The following is a 20,503-nucleotide window of genomic DNA, read 5'->3' on the forward strand; positions in this document are numbered from 1 at the left end:
CCTTCTCTATGAACAGTATACTTTGTATAGCACGCAAGAAACAATACTTTCCACTGTTAATACATGTAATAATAAATCAAATCAAAAACATGGCGCCCAGGGAATTGATGGCATTGTAACAATTGCAGTTGGAAAACTCATGCTGCCAATGGTTTGGTGGGTACGTAGCCCAGTGCCCCAGTGCCTCACCCAGTGTAGACTTGCCCCCAAGTCACGAGGTTGCGTCTCCTTCCATCTGGCTAAGCTCCATCTAGATACTTCACGGCAGTGCTGAGGGAATGCTGCACTGTCTGTGATGCCCTCTTTCGTATGAGATATTAAAACCTGGGTCCTGACTACCCTCCTGGTTCATAGAATCCCGAGAGTGCAGAAGGAGGCCATTCGGTCCATCAAGTCTGCACCAACAACAATCCCACTCAGGCCCTATCCCCATAACCCCATGCATTGACCCTAGCTAGTCCACCTGACACTAAGGGGCAATTTAGCACGGCTAATCCATACATCTTTCGGACTGTGGGAGGAAACCGGAGCACCCGAGGAAACCCACGCAGACACGGGGAGAATGTACAAATTCCCCACACAGTAACCCAAGCCGGGCATCGAACCCAGGTCTCTGGCACTGTGAGGCAGCTGTGCTAACCACTGTGCCACCCCAATATCCCTGCACTCCTTTTTTTAGAATTGTATTGCTGTCATCCCATGTTTGATACACATTATACGGGGCGATTTGCCGAAATTGGAACATTGGGCAGCAAAGAGTTGTTTTGTATTCAATAATGTAACCTGGAGACTTGCCCCAGTGATGGGCAACCGGGGATTTTACTTTTGTTACACTTTCCTGTCTTCACTCCTCCTGACTGGTATCATCCACCCGACAAGTCACCATTAACAGGAAGGCGAAGATCTTCCAAGCTACTGCTTTGTGTCGACTGGAAGCTTAAATAATCTCGTTCTGAAAGATCCCTTTCTCTGGGGAGCCCAGATGAGCATAAATTATACTATTTTCTTTACTCTGAACCCTGGGCAATTAATTTGCAAAGCTTTGCACACGGATCTTGAAGATTTAAACTGACGGATGTGTGGTCTTCTGTGTTTCATCTTGGAGAGTGCAGTCGGGGCCATTTCTTTTTTTGAAAATGGTAATTCCAGGCCGTTCTTGTACTTTGAGGCTTTATTCTTCAAGAATTACACAGTTCCTCCCCTCTCTTTCATTTCCCCCCCCACCCCCTCCCCCAAAATTTCATCAAAATCCGACAGGACCACGAGGCTACCAATTTAGTTTTGGATTTGTTGAATTTGGGATGCCTTGGTTGTAATTTGAACGCCAGCCTAGTAACATACCCACTGCGCCAGTGTACCCGAGGGTCCACTAAGGGCTGCCATTGGCCACTCTGTCCTCGCTCACGGGTGCGTTCTGTTTTAAAGGCGGTGTGTGAAGTTGCGTTGGCGTGTTACTATGTTTGGGGGAGTAAGGAATTTTTGTTGCCTTTTCGAGGGCTGGTTACTACCCCTATTCAAATGCACCTTCACATGTATCAAGTGATCAGGGCTGTTGCCCTTGCTTGCCGCTCTTTCTCTCTTGCTCTCTCTCGTGCTCTCTCGTTCTCTCTCTCTCTCGTGCTCTCTCGTTCTCTCTCTCTCTCGTGCTCTCTCGCCCGTTCTCTTGTATTCTCGTTCGCACTCTCTCATTTTCTGTTTTTTGTGAATTACGAGTTGGCACCGCAGCAATGTGATAATGGAGCAGATTTTTTTTTTCTTTTGTCTTTCCCACACCTCTGTTCCCAGAGCGAGCTTGTTCTTAGACCAATCCTGCTAGTCTGTCGCCCGGGGCTTCTAGCTTGAGGGGCCATCGCTCCATATCGAGCATGGCCAAAAGTCTCTCCCGCTCTTACCGCCAACCATTGGCGCGTTTGGAAGGATTTTGTAGGTTGACACTCTCAACCTGTTTGGCCGCGTTATGAACGCACTTTCCTTGGCCGTCAGTCCCGGCGTGGGATTTGAACTCTGAGATTCTGGCTCCGAGGCAGGGGCGCTAACCTACTGCGCCACGAGGTCTCCCTTCATCTGTGATGAGATATAAATATTGGCTCGAACACCCAGTCTGACCTCTGTTCTGTTCTTCACAATGTTTCTCGGGATCATTTATTTAGAAAGCGAAGACGCTATTGTAACCCTTTAATTACTCTGGGGTGCAGTAGGGGAGTGGTTACTGGGCTAGAAATCCGGGGTTCAAATCCCACCAACGCCATTGGAAATTTGATTAAATAAAGGACAGCACTGTTAATTTTTTTTAAAAATTCATGGGAAATGGGCGTCGCTGGCTGGGCCAGCATTTATTCCCCATCCCTAGTTGCCCAAGTACAGTTGAGAGTCACCCACATTGCTGTGGCTCTGGAGTCACATGTAGGCCTGACCGGGTAAGGATTTGGAGGAAGGAACTGTTGCTAAGTTTGCAGATGATACAAAGATATGTAGAGGGACAGGTAGTATTGAGGAAGCAGGGGGGCTGCAGAAGGACTTGGACAGGTTAGGAAAGTGGGCAAAGAAGTGGCAGATGGAATACAATGTGGAAAAGTGTGAGGTTATGCACTTGGGAAGGGGGAATGGCAGCATAGACTATTTTCTAAATGGAGAAATGCTTCGGAAATCAGAAACACAAAGGGACTTGGGAGTCATTGTTCAAGATTCTCTTAAGGTTAACGTGCAGGTTCAGTCAGCGGTTAGGAAGGCAAATGCAATGTTAGCATTCATGTCGAGAGGGCTAGAATACAAGAGCAGGGATGTACTTCTGAGGCTGTATAAGGCTCTGGTCAGATCCCATTTGGAGTATTGTGAGCAGTATCTAAGGAAGGGATGTGCTGGCCTTGGAAAGGGTCCAGAGGAGGTTCACCAGAATGATCCCTGGAATGAAGAGCTTGTCGTATGAGGAACGGTTGAGGACTCTGGGTTTGTACTCGGTGGAGTTTAGAAGGATGAGGGGGAACCTTATTGAAACTTACAGGATACTGCGAGGCCTGGATAGAGTGGACGTGGAGAGAATGTTTCCACTAGTAGTAAAGACTAGAACCAGAGGGCACAACCTCAGGCTAAAGGGACGATCCTTTAAAACAGAGATGAGGAGGAATTTCTTCAGCCAGAGAGTGGTGAATTTATGGAACTCTTTGCCACAGAAGGCTGTGGAGGGCAGGTCATTGAGTGTCTTTAAGACCGATAGATAGGTTCTTGATTAATCGGGGGTTATGGGGGAAAAGGCAGGAGAATGGGGATGGGAAAAATATCAGCCATGATTGAATAGTGGAGCAGACTCGATGGGCTGAGTGACCTAAATCTGCTCCTATGTCTGATTGAAGGCAGATATCCTTCCCTAATGGACATTAGTGAACCAGATGGGTTTTTCCGACAATCGACAATGGTTTCACGGTCATCAGTAGATTCTTAATTCCAGATTTTAAAAACAAAATTGAATTCAAATCCCACCATCTGCAGTGGGCGGGATTCGAACCCGGATCCCCAGAGTATTAGCTGGGTTTCTGCGGTTAATAGTCTGGTGATAATATCACTAGGCCACCTGAGGAAACATGCATGAAAAAGAGTATAATAAAATAAAAGCAAAATACTGCAGGTGCTGGAATCTGAAAGAAAAACAGAAAATGTTGGAAAATCTCAGCATGTCTGACAGCATCTGTGGAGAGAGAAAAGAGCCAACGTTTCGAGTCTGGATGACCCTTCGTCAGAGCTGCTGCAGAGGGGACCGTATGCTTGTGTTTAACCTTCTGCCCTATGGGGCAGCACAGTGGTTAGCACTGCTGCCTCACAGAGCCAGGGACCTGAGTTCGATTCCTGGCTTGGGTCGCTGTCTGTGCGGAGTCTGCACATTCTCCCCGTCCTGCGTGGGTTTCCTCCCACAGTCCAAAAGACGTGCTGGTTAGGGTGTATTGGCCGTGCTAAATTCTCCCTTGGTGTACCCGAACAGGCGCCGGAGTGTGGCGACTAGGGGATTTTCACAGTAGCTTCATTGCAGTGTTAATGTAAGCCTGCTTGTGACACAAATAAGCTTTCATGCGGGAGATTGATGCCTTCGAGTTGATTAAAGTGAGCAAAGATCTGTTGTCACAACCCTGAATCTGTCCTTTTGTTCTCCTGAAGGTTACGCTGGTGTGTTTGATATTGGAAACAGGAGGAAGCTCCACATGTGAATGCTGGTGCCTGTCACCTGCCGAAATGTGATGAGTTTGTGTTTTGTAATCAGACAGTGTCCCATGAGCTCCGCCAGTTGTTCCTGTTTAACCCTATCGACTCCCGGACCTGATCTATCCTTCCTATCCAATGGAAGCTTTCCATTGAGCCCAGCGCTTCCAAAATCCTCTGTCCTGATGAACTAGATAGTGCTGCAGGTTTTCAAAAGCGGTTACCTGTGATAGCGAGTGCCTCTAAGAGAGGGGGGGCGGGGGCGGGGGGTGTGTGGTTTCGGAGGGCCATGTGACCTGTTCGGCCAATCTGGGTGAAGCGTGTGAATCCTGGAGCTGAGTTCGGGCTCTCCCAGCCAGTCTGGAGACTGGAGTCAAAGTTATCAGGAACATCTTTCTCCCTCTCTCTCTCCATAGAAACCCCCCCCCCCCCCTACCCCATATCCCTTGATCCCTTTAGCCCCAAGAGCGATATCTAATTTCTTCTTGAAATCACACAACGTTTTGGCCTCAACTACTTTCTGTGGGAGTGAATTCCCCACATTCACCACCCTCTGGGTGAAGAAATTTCTCCTCACCTCAGTCCTGAAAGGTTTGAATGTTGATGTCGACGGGGCATGTTCTCCACTATGCTTCCTGAAGTCGATGACTCTCTCCTTTGTTTTACTGACAGTGAGGGAGAGATTATTGTCATTGCTCCAGTTCACCAGATTCTCTCTCTCTTTCCTGTACTCTGTCTATTCCTGTCGAATGTTTACCCCTTATCCTCGAGCTGTGACCCCCTATATTCCTTGTTGATAAATAGCTCTTTAGTTCCTCCACTTGTTGGTTGCCACCCTTTCCAAGATGCTGCATTACCTTTTTTTGGTGGGAGTTGGAGGGATCTCCGAGATTGGTTGATTTTAGTCCGGAGCTGAGATTCTTTCACTTAAATCAGAAAACTGTTGTATTAAGTTTTGGTTGTACATGAATCCGATTTTCCATAACTTGCCATGTTTTCCAGTGGGCAGGGCTCTTTCTCTAGCTCGGGCAGGGGTGGGAGGCCTCTGGGTACTTGAGGTGATTTGATTTATTATTGTCACATGTATACAGTGAACAGTATTGTTTCTTGCGCACTATACAGACAAAGCATACCGTTCATAGAGAAGGAGAGAGTGCAGAATGTAGTGTTACAGTCATACCTAGGGTGTAGAGAAAGATCAACTTAATGCAAGGTAGGTCCAGAGGTGGTGGTAGTAGAGGCGGGTACAATTTTATCTTTTAAAAAGCATTTAGATAGTTACATGGGTATGATGGGTATAGAGGGATATGGGCCAAATGCGGGCAATTGGGATTAGCTTGGGGGTTTTAAAAATAAAAGGGCAGCATGGACAAATTGGGCCGAAGGGCCAGTTTCCATGTTGTAAACCTCTATGACTCTAGGTCCATTCAAAAGTCTGACAGCAGCAGGGAAGAAGCTGTTCTTGAGTCGGTTGGTACGTGACCTCAGACTTTCGTATCTTTTTCCCGAAGGAAGAAGGTGGGAGAGAGAATGTCCGGGGTGCGTGGGGGTCCTTAATTATACTGGCTGCTTTACCGAGGCAGCGGGAAGTGTAGACAGTCAGTGGATGGGAGGCTGGTTTGCGTGATGGATTGGGCTACCTTCACGACCTTTTGTAGTTCCTTGTGGTCTTGGGCAGAGCAGGAGCCCATACCAAGCTGTGACACAACCAGAAAGAATGCGTTCTATGGTGCATCTGTACCCTGAGTCTCTGGATTACAAGTACCACTATGCCAGTGCCACCCCCCCCCCCCCCCCCCGCCACCCCCACCCCAATAATGAGTGCCGTACTGCCACAGAAAGTTGTTGACGCCAAAACGTTGTAGCTTTGGCTTTGTTCGTAGAATATTCTTGAGGGAGAAAGTGGGACTGAGAGTCTTAACATCACGGATGCCAAATGTTGATATCCTTGGATTTAGAGGAGTACAAGGAAAAGGGAACAGGACCTCACTTTGTTTCTATTTCAGGTTGACTAATTAAGCGTTAAACTAGCAGAAGTATGTTGAATCCGTAAACATTTGAGGTTGTTGGATTTGCTGGGTCTTTGTTTTGTATTAGGGGAAGGTTTTATGACCTCCTGCTGACAGACCTGTTTGGGAGGTCTGTTTTTTAAAAAAAAACCTGTCCACCCAGGAATAAAGTGCCGATCCCGTGTTTACTCATTAACGGATTGGAAAGATCTTTCCATTGAAATAACATTGACTCTGTGGATAATGACCTGGCTGCTAATCTCTCCACTTGCTGAGATCTCTGAAACCGGTTTTCCCTGCATCTTGCCTCAAAGATTAGCTAACTGATCATTAACCCCTTTGAAAGTGAGTCCTCTCTTTGTGTGGTGGCACTAGCCTTCGTTAAAGTTAGTTTATTTATTTGTGTCACAAGTAGGCTTACATTAACACTGCAATGAAGTTACTGTGAAAATCCCCGAGTCACCACACTCTGGCGCCTGTTCGGGATGTGGAGATACCAGCGTTGGACTGGGGTAAACACAGTAAGAAGTCTCACAACACCAGGTTAAAGTTCAACACTACATAACATGGGGAGCGTTTAAAGTTTAAGTTTATTTATTAGTGTCACAAATAGACTTGCATTAACACTGCAATGAAGTTGCTGTGAAAATCCCCTAGTCGCCACTACATAAGCCTGTTCAGGTACACAGAGAAATTAGCACCGTCAATGCCAGCACGTCTTTCGGAATGTGGGAGGAAACCGGAGCACCCGGAGGAAACCCACGCAGACACGGGGAGAATGTGTGGGAGACTTCACACACAGTGACCCAAGTCGGGAATCGAACCCGGGTCCCTGGCGCTGTGAGGCAGCAGTGCTAACCACTGTGCCACCGTGCCGCCCTTAACCTTAGAGTTGATACAGAAATTAAGCTATTAATATTCACATATGTCCAACCAGAATGATGTGACATGCTAAATTTCCATTATGCGCTGCTTTTTCCCCTCACAAGGTGTTTGTCCTCCTCTCTTGCAAGTATTAACTCTCATCATAGTAAATGCTAGCAGGCCATTCCACTGTAGAGGCATCACAACCAAGCTCATACCTGCTCTCGCCCAATAAACATGCTCACACATTGTCTAGCAGGAGTCACAGGGTAGCTGTCCGGAGCGGGCAGTGGTTGCCTGCTCCAACATAATGGATCTGGGACTGAGTGTTTAAAGTTTAAGTTTATTTATTAGTGTCACAAGTAGGCTTACATTAACACTGCAATGAAGTTACTGTGAAAATCCCCTAGTCGCCACACTCCGGCGCCTGTTTGGGTACACTGAGGGAGAATTTAGCACAGCCAATACACCTAACCAGCACGTCTTTCGGACAGTGGGAGGAAACCGGAGCACCTGGAGGAAACCCACACAGACACAGGGGGAACGTGCAGACTCCACACAGACAGTGACCCAAGGCTGGGAATCGAACCTGGATCCCTGGCGCTGAGAGGCAGCAGTGCTAACCACTGTTTCAGCATGATTCTGTTGATGGGATTTCCCATTGATTCCACCACCCCCCCCACCCCCATGCCTCCTCCTCCTGGCACTGGCAAACCCATGGTTTTGGGGCTGGGTTCGCAGCCGGCAAAAAGAGCTAGAATATCCTCCCACTCTTTTTCCCCCCCACCCCAAAGTCGCCATCATCATGGAATCGTGATTAAACTCTCAGAATTTGAAGTGCAGTAACTCTGCTTTGTTCTGCTGGCAGTCCCTTCCTTTCCTGACCCACTTGGAGATATTTCTGTGTTTCGCGTCCTGATTTACTTCCGGCTTTGGAACCGGAGATGTTAATTGTACCTTTTGTGGGGATAATGGGAGAAATCACTTCTTGACAAATTGAAGGTTGGAACTCTTTTCCACAAATGGTTTGATTTATTATTGTCACATGTATTGGGATACAGTGAAAAGTATTGTTTCTTGCGTGTTATACAGACAAAACATACCATTCATAGAGTACATAGGGGAGAAGGAGAGGGTGCAGAATGTAGTGTTACAGTCATAGCTAGGGCGTAGAGAAAGATCAACTTAATGCAAGGTAGGTCCATTCAAAAGTCTGATGGCCGCAGGGATGAAGCTGTTCTTGAGTCGGTTGGTAAGTGACCTCAGACTTTTGTATCTTTTTCCCGACGGAAGAAGGTGGAAGAGAGAATGTCCGGGGTGCGTGGGATCCTTAATTATGTCGGCTGCTTTGCCGAGGCAGCGGGAAGTGTAGACAGAGTCAATGGATGGGAGGCTGGTTTGTGTGATGGACTGGGCTTCATTCATGGCCTTTTGTACTTTCTTGCGGTCTTGGGGAGAGCAGGAGCCCAGACCAAGCTGTGATACAACCAGAAAGAATGCTTTCTATGGTGCATTTGTAAAAGTTGGTGAGAGTCGTAGCGGACATGCCAAATTTCCTTAGCCTCCTGAGAAAGTAGAGGCATTGGTGGGCTTTCTTAACTATAGTGTCGGCATGGGGGGATCAGGACAGGTGATCTGGATACTAAAAACTTTAAGGTCTCGACTGGGCGCATCCAATAAACGAATAAAATGCAGCACGCTCCCACGAACCCAGAAGCCACATTCTAGTTTTTTGAGGGATAAGTGGCCACAACATTGGGGAAAGCCTGAAGGGTGGCACAGTGGTTAGCACAGCTGCCTATCAGCACCAGGGACCCAGGTCCAATTCCTGGCTTGGGTCACTATTTGTGTGGAGTTTGCACATTCTCTGCACGTCTGCGTGGGTTTCCTCCGGGTGCTCCGGTTTCCTCCCACAGTCCGAAAGATGTGCGGGTTAGGTGGATTGGACATGCTAAATTGCCCCTTAGCGTCAGGGGGACTAGCTAGGGTAAATGCATGGGGTTGCAGGGATAGGGCCTGGGTGGGATTGTGGTCGGTGCAAACTTGATGGGCTGAATGGTCTCCTTCTGCACTGTAGGGATGCTATTCTATCACCATAAAATGCCCACAATGCAGAAAGAGGCCATTCGGCCCATTGTGTCTGCACCCACTCTCCGAAACTGCATCCTTTATTCAGGCCTACCTGCCCTCAAGTCCTACCCCCTATTTACCCCGCTAATCCCTATCAACTACACATGAAGGAGTAACTTAGCATAGCCTATCCACCTAACGTGCAACTTTTTGGACTGTGGGAGGAAATCTGAGCACCTGGAGGAAACCCACGCAGACACGGGGAGAATGTGCAGACTCTGTAGTCAGTCGGTCACCAGAATTGAACCTGGGTCCCTGGTGCTGTAAGGCAGCAGTTCTAACCACTGTGCCACCCATGCAGTATCACCAGTTAGGCTCACTGGACATCGGTTGGACGTAGTGAGCTATCTGCTTTCCCTCTTCTGTAGGGAGAAGGCGGGGGGCTGTCAAAGCAGCTCGGAGAAAGGGGAATGGCCTCGGTCCCAAAGCACTTTGCATCCATAGAAGCACTTGAGGTTCAGTCACTGTTGTAATGTCGGTAGCCATTTTGTGCACAGCAAGCTCCCATAAACGGCACCAAGATAAGGAACAGACCGCTTGTTCTTAGTGATGTCGATGTGAGGGATAAATATTGGCCAGGACATGGTGGAGAGCTTTGAAATCGTGTCATTATTTATCTGCCTGAGGGGGAGATCGGTAACCTCTGTTTGACATCTCCCATGATCGATGGAATCCCCGACAGTGCAGCACTCCGACAATGGGCCCAGTGACTGGAGTGGGGCTCGAACCCACAACCTTCAGACCTGGGGGGTTGCGAGGGATGCTGCCCACTGCGCCGAAACAATCTCCTCCTGCCTGGCTCGCTCTGTGTTTATCCGCAGAGTTATTCAGGAGTTTGCTGCTTTAAACATTAACTGATGCAGCAGGGACAGAAGGAGCCCATTCGGCCCATCATCCTTGTGTCGATGGCTCTATCTTATTTGGCTCACTCCCCGCATGTAGCCCAGTTACGTATTTTGCTTCTAAGTTTCTTTTTATCCGATTCCCTTTTTGAAAGCTACTGTCTAATCTGCCTCCCTTTCTGGAGCCGGATTCCAGAATGCAACAACTTGCCCCATTTTGCCATCGCCTCCCTGTCTCTCGCTCTACAGCCGAATCAGCAGCTGAGGAGTAATGTCAGTGCCGCTCCTGCACCAGGGTGGTGCAGTGGTTAGCACTGCTGCCTCTCCGCGTCAGGGACCCGGGTTCAATTCCCAGCTTGGGCCACTGTCTGTGTGGAGTCTGCACGTTCTCCCCGTGTCTGCGTGGGTTTCCTCCGGGTGCTCCGGTTTCCTCCCACGGTCCGAAAGACGTGCTGGTTAGGGGATTGGCCGTGCTAAATTCTCCCTCAGTGTACCTGAACAGGCGCTGGAGTGTAGCGACTAGGGGAATTTCACAGTAACTTCATTGCAGTGTTAATGTCAGCCTTACTTGTGACTAATAGATAAACTTTAACTTTAGCTTCCCTTTCCTGTGGCTGCCTGTTATCACGTGAGAAAGTTCAGTTTGAAAATGAAGCTGCGCCCTCTCCCTCCATGCCCCCCCTCCCTCCGTGTGCCCCCTCCCAGAAAGGGGCATCTCCCACAGTGCAGTTCTTCCTCGCTGATGTATGAGATTTTTGATTTGATTTATTATTGTCACATGTATTAGCATACAGTGAAAAGTATTGTTCCTTGCGCGCTATACAGACAAAGCATACCGTTCATAGAGAAGGAAAGGAGAGCGTGCAGAATGTAGTGTTACAGTCACAGCTACAGTGATAGCTGACCTGATGTGATAATCCACCTTATCCCCTGTGATGAACCATAGATGGTTACCACTATGGGTACTTGTAGATATGTTACTGTTGTCACTGTTGGGGTTAGGATTGGGCTGTTCCACCTGTTGGTATTGTTCTGTGGTACACTCCGGTTGGCTCCGCCTACCTGTAGGAGTTTAAAGGTCACTGCACTGCCTAGTGACCCTTTAGTCTGGGATTGTATTGTTAAGCAGTGTGCTCCATTCTTGTTACTAATAAAAGCCTTTATTTCCCGGGTACGATCCAGCCTCCCGAGTGAATTAATCGCGCATCATCCCCATAACCCTCGATTCCCTTACTGATTAAAAATCTATCTCCGCCTTGAACATACATAACGACCCAGCCTCGACAGCCCTCTGTGGGAAAGAGTTCCACAGATTCACTCCCCTCTGAGAGAAGAAATTCCTCCCCCCATCTCTGTCTGAAATGGGAGACCGCTTACTCCTGAGATGATGCTCTCTGGTCCTAGATTCTCCTACAAGGGGAAACAACCTCTCAACATCTATCTACCCTGTCGAGAAAATGCTTTATGCTTCAATAAGGTTGCCTCTCATTCTTCCAAGCCCTTTGCTCAATGGTGGCCTCCCTCCTCCTGTTGCTGATGTCGATGAGGTAATGCTCAGAGTCTATTGTGAATTGTTTGGGGGATAAATATGGGCCAGGACTGCCGCACGGTGATCAAATTCTGTGCTTGTCCAGCATTCTCTTGGAGACACGTGCGGCCACGTTGAAGGGACTGACCGCATAGTTCTCTAAGCAGCCTGCTTACAATTTTGGGGGAATGGCCAAGATGTAAGGAAGGGCTTCCCAGTACCTCTTCATATCAATGCCATGGGATGTTCCCACCCAATTGAATGATCTTGGCTTTTGACCTCTCGACATCTCCCACAGTATAGCTATTCCTCGCTACTGCATGGGAGCGTTAGACCATAAGATATAGGAGCAGCGTATAGGCCATTCGGCCCATCGAGTCTGCTCCGCCATTCGATCACTGCTGATAAGTTTCTCAACCCCATTCTCCCGCCTTATCCCTGTAACCTTTGATCCCCTTACCAATCAAGGACCTATCTATCTCTGTCTTGAACACACTAGGTGAATATTGGCCAGGACTTGAGTGGATGGATGCTGTGAGGTTGTTTCCCCTTGTGGGAGAGTCTAGGACCAGAGAGCATCACCTCAGAGTAGGAGGTCGCCCATTTCAAATAGAGATGAGGAGGAATTTCTTCTGGGTGAATCTGTGGAATTTTTCACCGCAGTGACCTGACCTCCACAGCCCTCTGTGGCAATGAATTCCACCGATACACCACCCTCTGGCTGAAGAAATTCCTCCTCAACTCGGTTCTAAAGGATCATCCCTTTACTCTGAGGCTGTGCCCTCAGATCCTAGTATCTCCTACTAATGGAAACATCATCCCCACGTCCACTCTATCCGGGCCTTTCTGTATTCTGTAGGTTACAATGAGATCTTTTTTTCTCCCCCCTTATCTTTCTAAACTCCATGGAGTACAAACCTGGCCAGGATTATGTGACCAAGTCACTAGTGGGACTTGAACCCACAACCTTCTGACTTCAAGAACATGGTGCTACCCACTGCAGCTGACGCAACATGTGCTAACTTTCTTTCACTAGTAAGTGAAGCTCCTTTTGGGGGGAGTTTCCATCTTCAACTTGACCATGTTTGTGGAAGGGAGGAAGCTAAACATTGGTTATTGCCGGACAAGCGTTGTTTATTAGTTTTGTTTATTTTTGTCCCTTCCTCTTTCCAGAGAACGTGCCGGATGAGCTGAGGGAGCCGTTTTACACCGACCAATATGACCAGGAACACATCAAGCCCCCGGTCATCCGCCTGCTGCTTTCCTCGGACATCTACTGCCGGGTCTGCGGCCAGACCTTGCCGCACGATGAGGTGGGCCTGCCTCAGGACAACGTGGCCGTCCTGCAGGCCCTGTCACGGAAGGGTCTCCAGGTGAAGGACCAGGAGGCAGCGGTGACGGACGCCGACCTCCGGAAGAAGCCCATCAAAATGGTACGGTTCTCAAAGTGTGCGGATAGAAGCTGCCGGTTCCTTCGGGTTAGACTAGCAAGCTGGGCCCATGTTCCTGTGACATGTCCGTTGCTGTGGAGGACCTGGTTGTGCTCTAAGTTGAGGTTCTCCAGCCCACTGTCCATGAGTACCACCACTATTGTTAACTAACACCTTGTATCCCATAGCAACAGAAGTAGGCCATTCAGCCCATTTGAGCCTGCTTCACCATTCAATCCAATCATGGCTGGTTGGACACTTCAATGTCTTTTCCATCCACTATCCCCATAACCCTTTATATTATTGTTGATAAGAACTCTATCAATTTGTGGGTTTCCTCCGGGTGCTCCGGTTTCCTCCCACAGTCCAAAGATGTGCGGGTTAGGTGGATTGGCCATGCTAAATTGACCCTAGTTTCAGGGGATTAGCAGGATAGATATTAGATTTGACTTATTATTGTCACATGCATTAGTATACAGTGAAAAGTATTATTTCTTGTGCACTATACAGACAAAGCATACCGTTCATAGAGAAGGAGAGTGTGCAGAATGTAGTGTTACAGTCATAGCTAGGGTGTAGAGAAAGATCAACTTAATGCGAGGTAGGTCCATTCAAAAGTCTGACGGCAGCAGGGAAGAAGCTGTTCTTGAGTCGGTTGGTACGTGACCTCGGACTTTGGTATCTTTTTCCCGAAGGAAGTAGGTGGAAGAGAGAATGTGCAGGATGCGTGGGGTCCTTAATTATACTGGCTACTGTGGGGTTGCGGGAATAGGCCTGGGTGGGATTGTGGTCAGTGAAGAGTTGATGGGCCGAATGGGCTCCTTCTGCACTGTAGAGATTCTGTGAAATCTAACCATGCTCAGTGATTAGGTAAGAGTTCAGGTGTTTCGAATGTGTCGGTGTGGACTCGATGGGCCGAAAGGCCTCTTCCTCACTGTATGATTCTAATGTAATACCTGCCCTTTGCAAAGCTCTAACCAGCCACTCAATTCGAGGTCAATTGGAGGATGGGCAACTTGGGCCTTGCCAGCGACCCACATCCTCGGGAAGAATTAAAAAAACTGGTATGCCAATACGGTCATGATGTGGAGATGCTGGCATGGGACTGGGGTAAACACAGTAAGGAGTCTAACAACACCAGGTTTAAGTCCAACAGGTTTGACAGTGTGGGGCACCTTAGTGTGGTGAGGATGCTGTCCTTTGCAAAAAAAATTCCCATTTTTCTAACTTTTTTTCCCACATCTCCCAATTTCGGTCTATCTTAAGTTTCTTCTTTCCTCCTTCAATCAAATAACAAACTGAAGGCAATAAAGAAGGCAGGTGGCACTGTGGCATTGTCATAGTAATCCAGACACCCAGGATAATGTTCTGGGGACCCAGGATCGAATCCCGCCACGGCAGATGGTGAAATTTGAATCCGATTTTAAAATAAAAAATCTGGAATTAAAAGTCTTTAATGATTTACCATGAAAGCACTGTCGTAGAAAGCTGGTTCATCAATGCCCCTTTTGGTCAAGGAAATCTGTCGTTCTTACCTGGTCTGGCCTACATGTGACTCCAGAGCCGCACCAATGTGGTTGACTCTCAACTGCCTCCAGGGATGGGCAATAAATGTTGGCCCAGCCCAGGGACGCTCGCATCCCACGAACTAAGAGGGGAAAAAATTGGGCTTTCCAACAGGATAGAAATCAGGAGAAATCACCCTCGTGATTTTCCTCTGAATGCGGTGCTCGGATTTGGTTCCTCTTGGCTGCTTTTATTTCCAAGATCCTGAAGTGTCTTTCCTTTTGGCTCCCATTGTTGGAGGGGCCCCTCTAGTGTTTAGCAACCAGTCTGCAAGTCAGCTCAGTAATTGGACCAAAATACAATCACCGTGCAACATCTTATTTCTTCCCCTGTCTGATCCTTTTTGAAAGTCCGTGACTTCAGTTCCTCTTGGAGGATTGTAGGTCACGTGACAGGTTTGGGGGGGGGGTAACAGCTGTGTGTGCGATGGTTGACAGCAGGTGCCTGATGGGATGGCTGATCGTCAAGGGTGATGGAAATTGTTTAAGTGATTTGTCTGCGATGATTTTTAAAATATTTTATGTCATGTCGCACTCTGGGATTTGCAGGGGGCCACAGATACGCTCGCATTTAACTTGTGTTAACAGATTTGTTTATTTGCGGGAGTGATGCGCGTTATCACACACGAGGCTTGAGAAGCTCAGGAAATAAAGGCTTTTATTTGCTGTAACAATGCAGCTACTAATTATATACACGATCCCAGACTGAGGGGTCCCAGACAGAGCAGAGACCTTTATACCTCTCTCAGGAGGCGGAGCCCGACTGGGATGTACCACAATAACTATAATACAAGGTGTAACAGCCCAACCCTAACCCCAACAGCAACAAGTAGAACAACCCATCCCTAACCCCAACAGCAACATATATACATACTTGTAGTACTGGCCAGACCCTGGCTCAGTACTATCTAGTGGGAACCAACGATGGTTCATCACGGAGTGGGTGTGTAGTTGGGTGTTGAGTTTTATCGGAGGGGGGGTGCTCTGGTGTTGGCAGGCTAATGGGATCCATGAAGAGACCACGCCAATGGACAGGACAAACATACAAGCTATATCTCCCATGTTTGCCTTGCTGTTGGGTAGGCTTTAATCTGATGGTTGGTTCGCAATGCTGTCGGGTTGGGTGTGCAGCTGTACCTGGGCAGCCTCGAAGCCGCAGTGCAATTGTAGTGTAAGCATACCTGTCAAAGACCAGAAGCCATGATGTGGAGATGCCGGCGTTGGACTGGGGTGAACACGGTAAGAAATCTCACAACACCAGGTTAAAGTCCAACAGGTTTATTTGGTAGCAAATACCATAAGCTTTCGGAGCACTGCTCCTTCGTCAGATGGAGTGGAAATGTGCTCTCCAGAAGACACAGGAGCAGAATTAGGCCATTCGGTCAATCACGTCTGCTCCACCATTCGATCATGGCTGATCTGTTTCTCAGCCCCATTCTCCCGCCTTTTCCCAATAACCTTTGATCCCCTTCCCAATCAAGAGTCTATCTATCTTTGTCTTAAATACACTCAATGACCTGGCCTCCACAGCCTTCTGCGGCAAAGAGTTCCATAGATTCACCACCGTCTGGCTGAAAGAATTCCTCCATCTCTGTTCTAAAGGGTCGTCACTTTACTCTGAGGCTGTGTCCTCGGATTCTAGTCTCTCCCTCTAATGGAAACATCTTCCCCACGTCCACCCTATCCAGGCGTCTCAGTATTCTGTAAGTTTCAATGAGATTCCCCCCTCATCCTTCTAAACTCCATCGAGTACAGACCCAGAGTCCTCAAACATTCCTCATATGTCAAGCCTTTCATCCCCCGGGATCATTCTTGTGAACCTCCTCTGGACTCTTTCCAAGGCCAGCACATCCTTCCTTAGATATGGGACCCAAAATTGCTCTCAATATTCCAAATGTGGTCTGACTGGAGCCTTGTAAAGCCTCAGTAGTACATCCCTGCTTTTGTATTCTAGTCTTCTCAAAATGAATGCTAACATTGCATTTGCCTTCCTAATTGCATAGTGGTTAGCACTGCTGGCTCACCGCGCCAGGGACCCGGGTTCAGTTCCTGGTTTGCGTCACTGTCTGTGTGGAGTCTGCACTGTGTCTGCGTAGGTTTCTTCCAGATGGTCAGGTTTCCTCCCACAGTCCGAAAGACGTGCTGGTTAGGATGCATTGGCCATGCTAAATTCTCCCTCGGTGTACCCGAACAGGCGCCGGACTGTGGTGATGAGGGAATTTTCACAGTAACTTCATTGCAGTGAGAGTGTAAGCCTACTTGTGACACTAATAAATAAACTTTTACCAACTCAACTTGCAAGTTAACCTTAAGAGAATCCTGAAGTAGAACTCCCAAGTTGATCCCGATTCCCAAGAAGCCTATCCCGTAATAATGGAAGTTAATTATTTAAATTTTATGGAATGCATTAACACTTTTTATAGGGTTTTAAGCTCTCCAGTTTAGAGCTGTGAACCTGTTTTCGGAGCATTCTGGCTTCAAGAGGCGCCACCACAGATTCTGGATCAGGAGAGTTGTATGAATGTTAGGGTGTGTTGGAAACTATGTTCGATTTAAGTCTTAATGTTTCTGACAGTTGATTTGCGAGGATCAGTGAATCTAATGTGGAGTTGACTTTTGAAAAAGGTTATTAATTGTGCGATTTGAGACCCGGCCAGGCAAATACAGAATCAATTGTTTTATTCATTCGTGGGACATGGGCATCGCTGGCAGGGCCAGCATTTATTGCCCATCCCTAGTTGCCCCTTGAGAAGGTGGTGGTGAGCTGCTTTCTTGAAGAAAGAGAACTCGAATGTCAAATGCACGCTGTGGGTTGACCCACAATGCTGTTGGGAAGGGAATTCCAGGATTTTGACCCAGTGACTGCCAAGGGACGGTCGATACATTTCCAAGTCAGGAAGGTGAGTGGTTTGGAGGGGAACTTGCAGGTGGCGGTGTTCCCATGTATCTGCTGCCCTTGACCTTCTAGATGGAAGTGGTTGTGGTTTTGGAAGGTGCTGTCTAAGGATCTTTGGTGAATTGCTGCAGTGCATCTTGTGGATGTGGCACAGTGGTTAGCACTGCTGCCTCATAGCACCAGGGACCTGGGTTCGATTCCCGGCTTGGGTCACTGTCTGTGCGGAGTCTGCACATTCTCCCCATGTCTGTGTGGGTTTCCTCCGGGTGTTCCAGTTTCCTCCCACAGTCCAAAGATGTGCGGGTTAGGTGGATTGGCCATTGCTAAATTGCCCCTTAGTGCCACGGGGCCTAAATGCATGGGGTTATGGTGATGGGGCCTGGGTGGGATTGTGGTTGGTGCAATGGGCCAAATGGCCTCCTCCTGCACTGTAGGATTGTACGTGGATGGTACACACTGCTGCTGCTGAGCGTCGGAGGTGGAGGGAGTGGATGTTTGTGGTGTTCAGATTGAATTGAAGTATTATATTTCTTGTGTCTGAGACAATATGCTGAACAGTGTAGTTCCAGCCAAAGGAATCACTGACCCGTGTACAGAATGTACACCAGCTGTCAGTGCCTCTCGCTCAGGAGTTCTGACATAGATTGTGTTCTAGTTATTTTACAACACGTCACCGCAGAGAACAGGAGCCTGAGAGGGAGCAGCAGAGCTGGACTGTCCCCAGTGAATGGAAAGGAGAGGGAAGCAGAAGAGAACCTCTCATTTATCATTCATTTCAAGATGACTAGAATACAAAAGCAGGGATGCACTGCTGAGGCTCTGGTCAGACCACGTTTGGAATATTGTGAGCAATTTTGGGCCCCGTATCTAAGGAAGGATGTGCTGGCCTTGGAGGGGGTCCAGAGGAGGTTCACAAGAATGATCCTGGGAATGATGTATGAGTAACGTTTGAGGACTCTGGGTCTGTACTCGATGGAGTTCAGAAGGATGAGGGGGAAATCTCATTGAAACTTACAGAATACTGAAAGGCCCGGATAGAGTGGACGTGGGGAAGATGTTTCCATTAGTCGGAGACAGGAACCAGAGGGCACAACCTCGGGCTGAAGGGACGACCCTTTTAGAACAGAGATGAGGAGGAATTTCTTCAGCCAGAGGGTGATGAATGTGTGGAATTCATTGCCGCAGAAAGCTGTGGAGGCCGGGGTCACTGAGTGTCTTTAAGGCCGAGGAAGATAGGTTCTTGACTGGTAAGGGGATCAAAGGCTACGGGGAAAAGGCGGGAGAATGGGGTTGAGAAACTTACCAGCCTACGATTGAATGGCTGAGTAGACACAACGGCCTTCTAAATATTGTCGAGGGAGCTTTCCGGACCAGACGGGGTCAGACTTAACGTCTCATTTGAAAGACGGCACCTCCCCAAGACTGCAGCACCCCCTCAGTACCGCGCTGGCCAGAGGTGGAGGAGCCAGTGACTGCACTGGCCAGGATGAACCCAGGTATGATCATACATGTCCTGCTGTGGCCCCGGGTGCTGTCTCTCAAATCAGACTTTTAAACCCAGGTTCCGTCTACCCTCCGATTCCTAAAATATCCGCGGCACTGTTTGGAAGACAGTGGCCACTCCCTCGCATGACGCTCAGAAGCTGATTATCCAATCGTTGACATGTTGGTGGGATCTTACTGTGTGCAAAGTTGCTTCCTACAGAACACTTTGAATGTGCCTCATTGGCTGGAAAGTACTTTGACACCTGATCATGTGAAAAACACAATCTAAAGTCTTGAGTGGGACATGGGTGTCGCTGGTTGCCTTGGAGGGCAGTTGAGAGTCAACCACATTGCTGTGGCTCTGGAGTCACATGTAGGCCAGACCAGGTAAGAATGGCAGATTTCCTTCCCTAAAGGATATAGGTGAACCAGATGGGTTTTTCTGACAATTGACAATGGTTTCATGGTCATCAGTAGATTCTTCATTCCAGATATTTATTATCGAATTCCAATTCCACCATCTGCTGTGGTGGGATTCGAACCTGGGTCCCCAGGACATTAGCTGAGTTTCTGGATTAATAGTCTACAGACAATACCACAAGGCCATTGCCTCCCCTCTTGTGGGGTGGGGGGGTGTTAGTGGCAGTGTGGAGTATTTATTTGTGTTGGGGACTGGAAGCTGTGATCAGGCAATTTTTTGCCTGGTCTCTTTTTTTGTTCTTGAACTTTAGAATTAGAGAATCCTGACAGTGCAGAAGGAGGCCATTCAGCCCATCGACTCTGCACCAACAGCAATCCCACCCAGGCCCTATTCCTGTAACTCCACATATTTACCCTGCCAATCCCCTGACACTAAGGAACAATTTAGCCTGGCCAATCCACCTAACCTGCACATCTTTGGACTGTGGGAGGAAACCCACGTGGACACGGGGAGAACGTGCAAACTCCACACAGCCAGTGACCCGAGGTCGGAATCGAACCCGGATCCCTGGCACTGATGGGCAGCAGTGCTAACCACTGTGCCACCATGATGCCCTTTCATTTATCTCTTGTGCTTAAGGTTTGAGGTGAGATCAATTAGAATTCAAAGCCGATGCTGATCGTTAAGAAACCTATCCTGGAATAATGGAAGTTAATGATTTAAATTTTATGGAAGGCATCAAAATTTTATCTGCTTTTAAAATGTGAAATTCTGAGCTGTGAATCTGTTTTTGGAGCTCTACAGCTTTAAGAGGCAAGTGGGTCTTGCCAAACTGTAACTTGGAGAACACCATGTAGAGTAAACTTCGTCATCTGGCTTTCCTTATATGAATCTTAACTGGAAGTAATTACAAAATTATCTGGAACCCGCACTTGTATATTTATATTTTAATTCCTGTCTTAACATACTAATGAAGATTAGAAATGACAAGAATACTGTGCTTTATCTTGGTTCATGCTAGTTATTGGGCAGCATTTGATTTATTGTCACATGTATTGGGATACGGTGAAAAGTATTGTTTCTTGCGCGCTATACAGACCATTCATAGAGTACATAGGGGAGAAGGAAAGGAGAGAGTGCAGAAT

The 20,503-nt window shown here is 47.9% G+C and overlaps 1 protein-coding gene across 1 annotated transcript in view; it reads left to right on the forward strand.

The window, feature by feature from the left end:
* camsap3 (calmodulin regulated spectrin-associated protein family, member 3) overlaps positions 1 to 20,503 on the forward strand; it is a 199,679-nt gene that overhangs the window by 50,176 nt on the left and 129,000 nt on the right. The window contains exon 2 of the mRNA XM_078234906.1: positions 12,735 to 12,994. Coding sequence (XP_078091032.1) covers positions 12,735 to 12,994 — 260 coding nt within the window. The remainder of the gene's footprint in view (positions 1 to 12,734; positions 12,995 to 20,503) is intronic.

This window comes from Mustelus asterias, chromosome 19 (genome assembly GCF_964213995.1).
Source record: "Mustelus asterias chromosome 19, sMusAst1.hap1.1, whole genome shotgun sequence".
Lineage (NCBI taxonomy): Eukaryota > Metazoa > Chordata > Chondrichthyes > Carcharhiniformes > Triakidae > Mustelus > Mustelus asterias.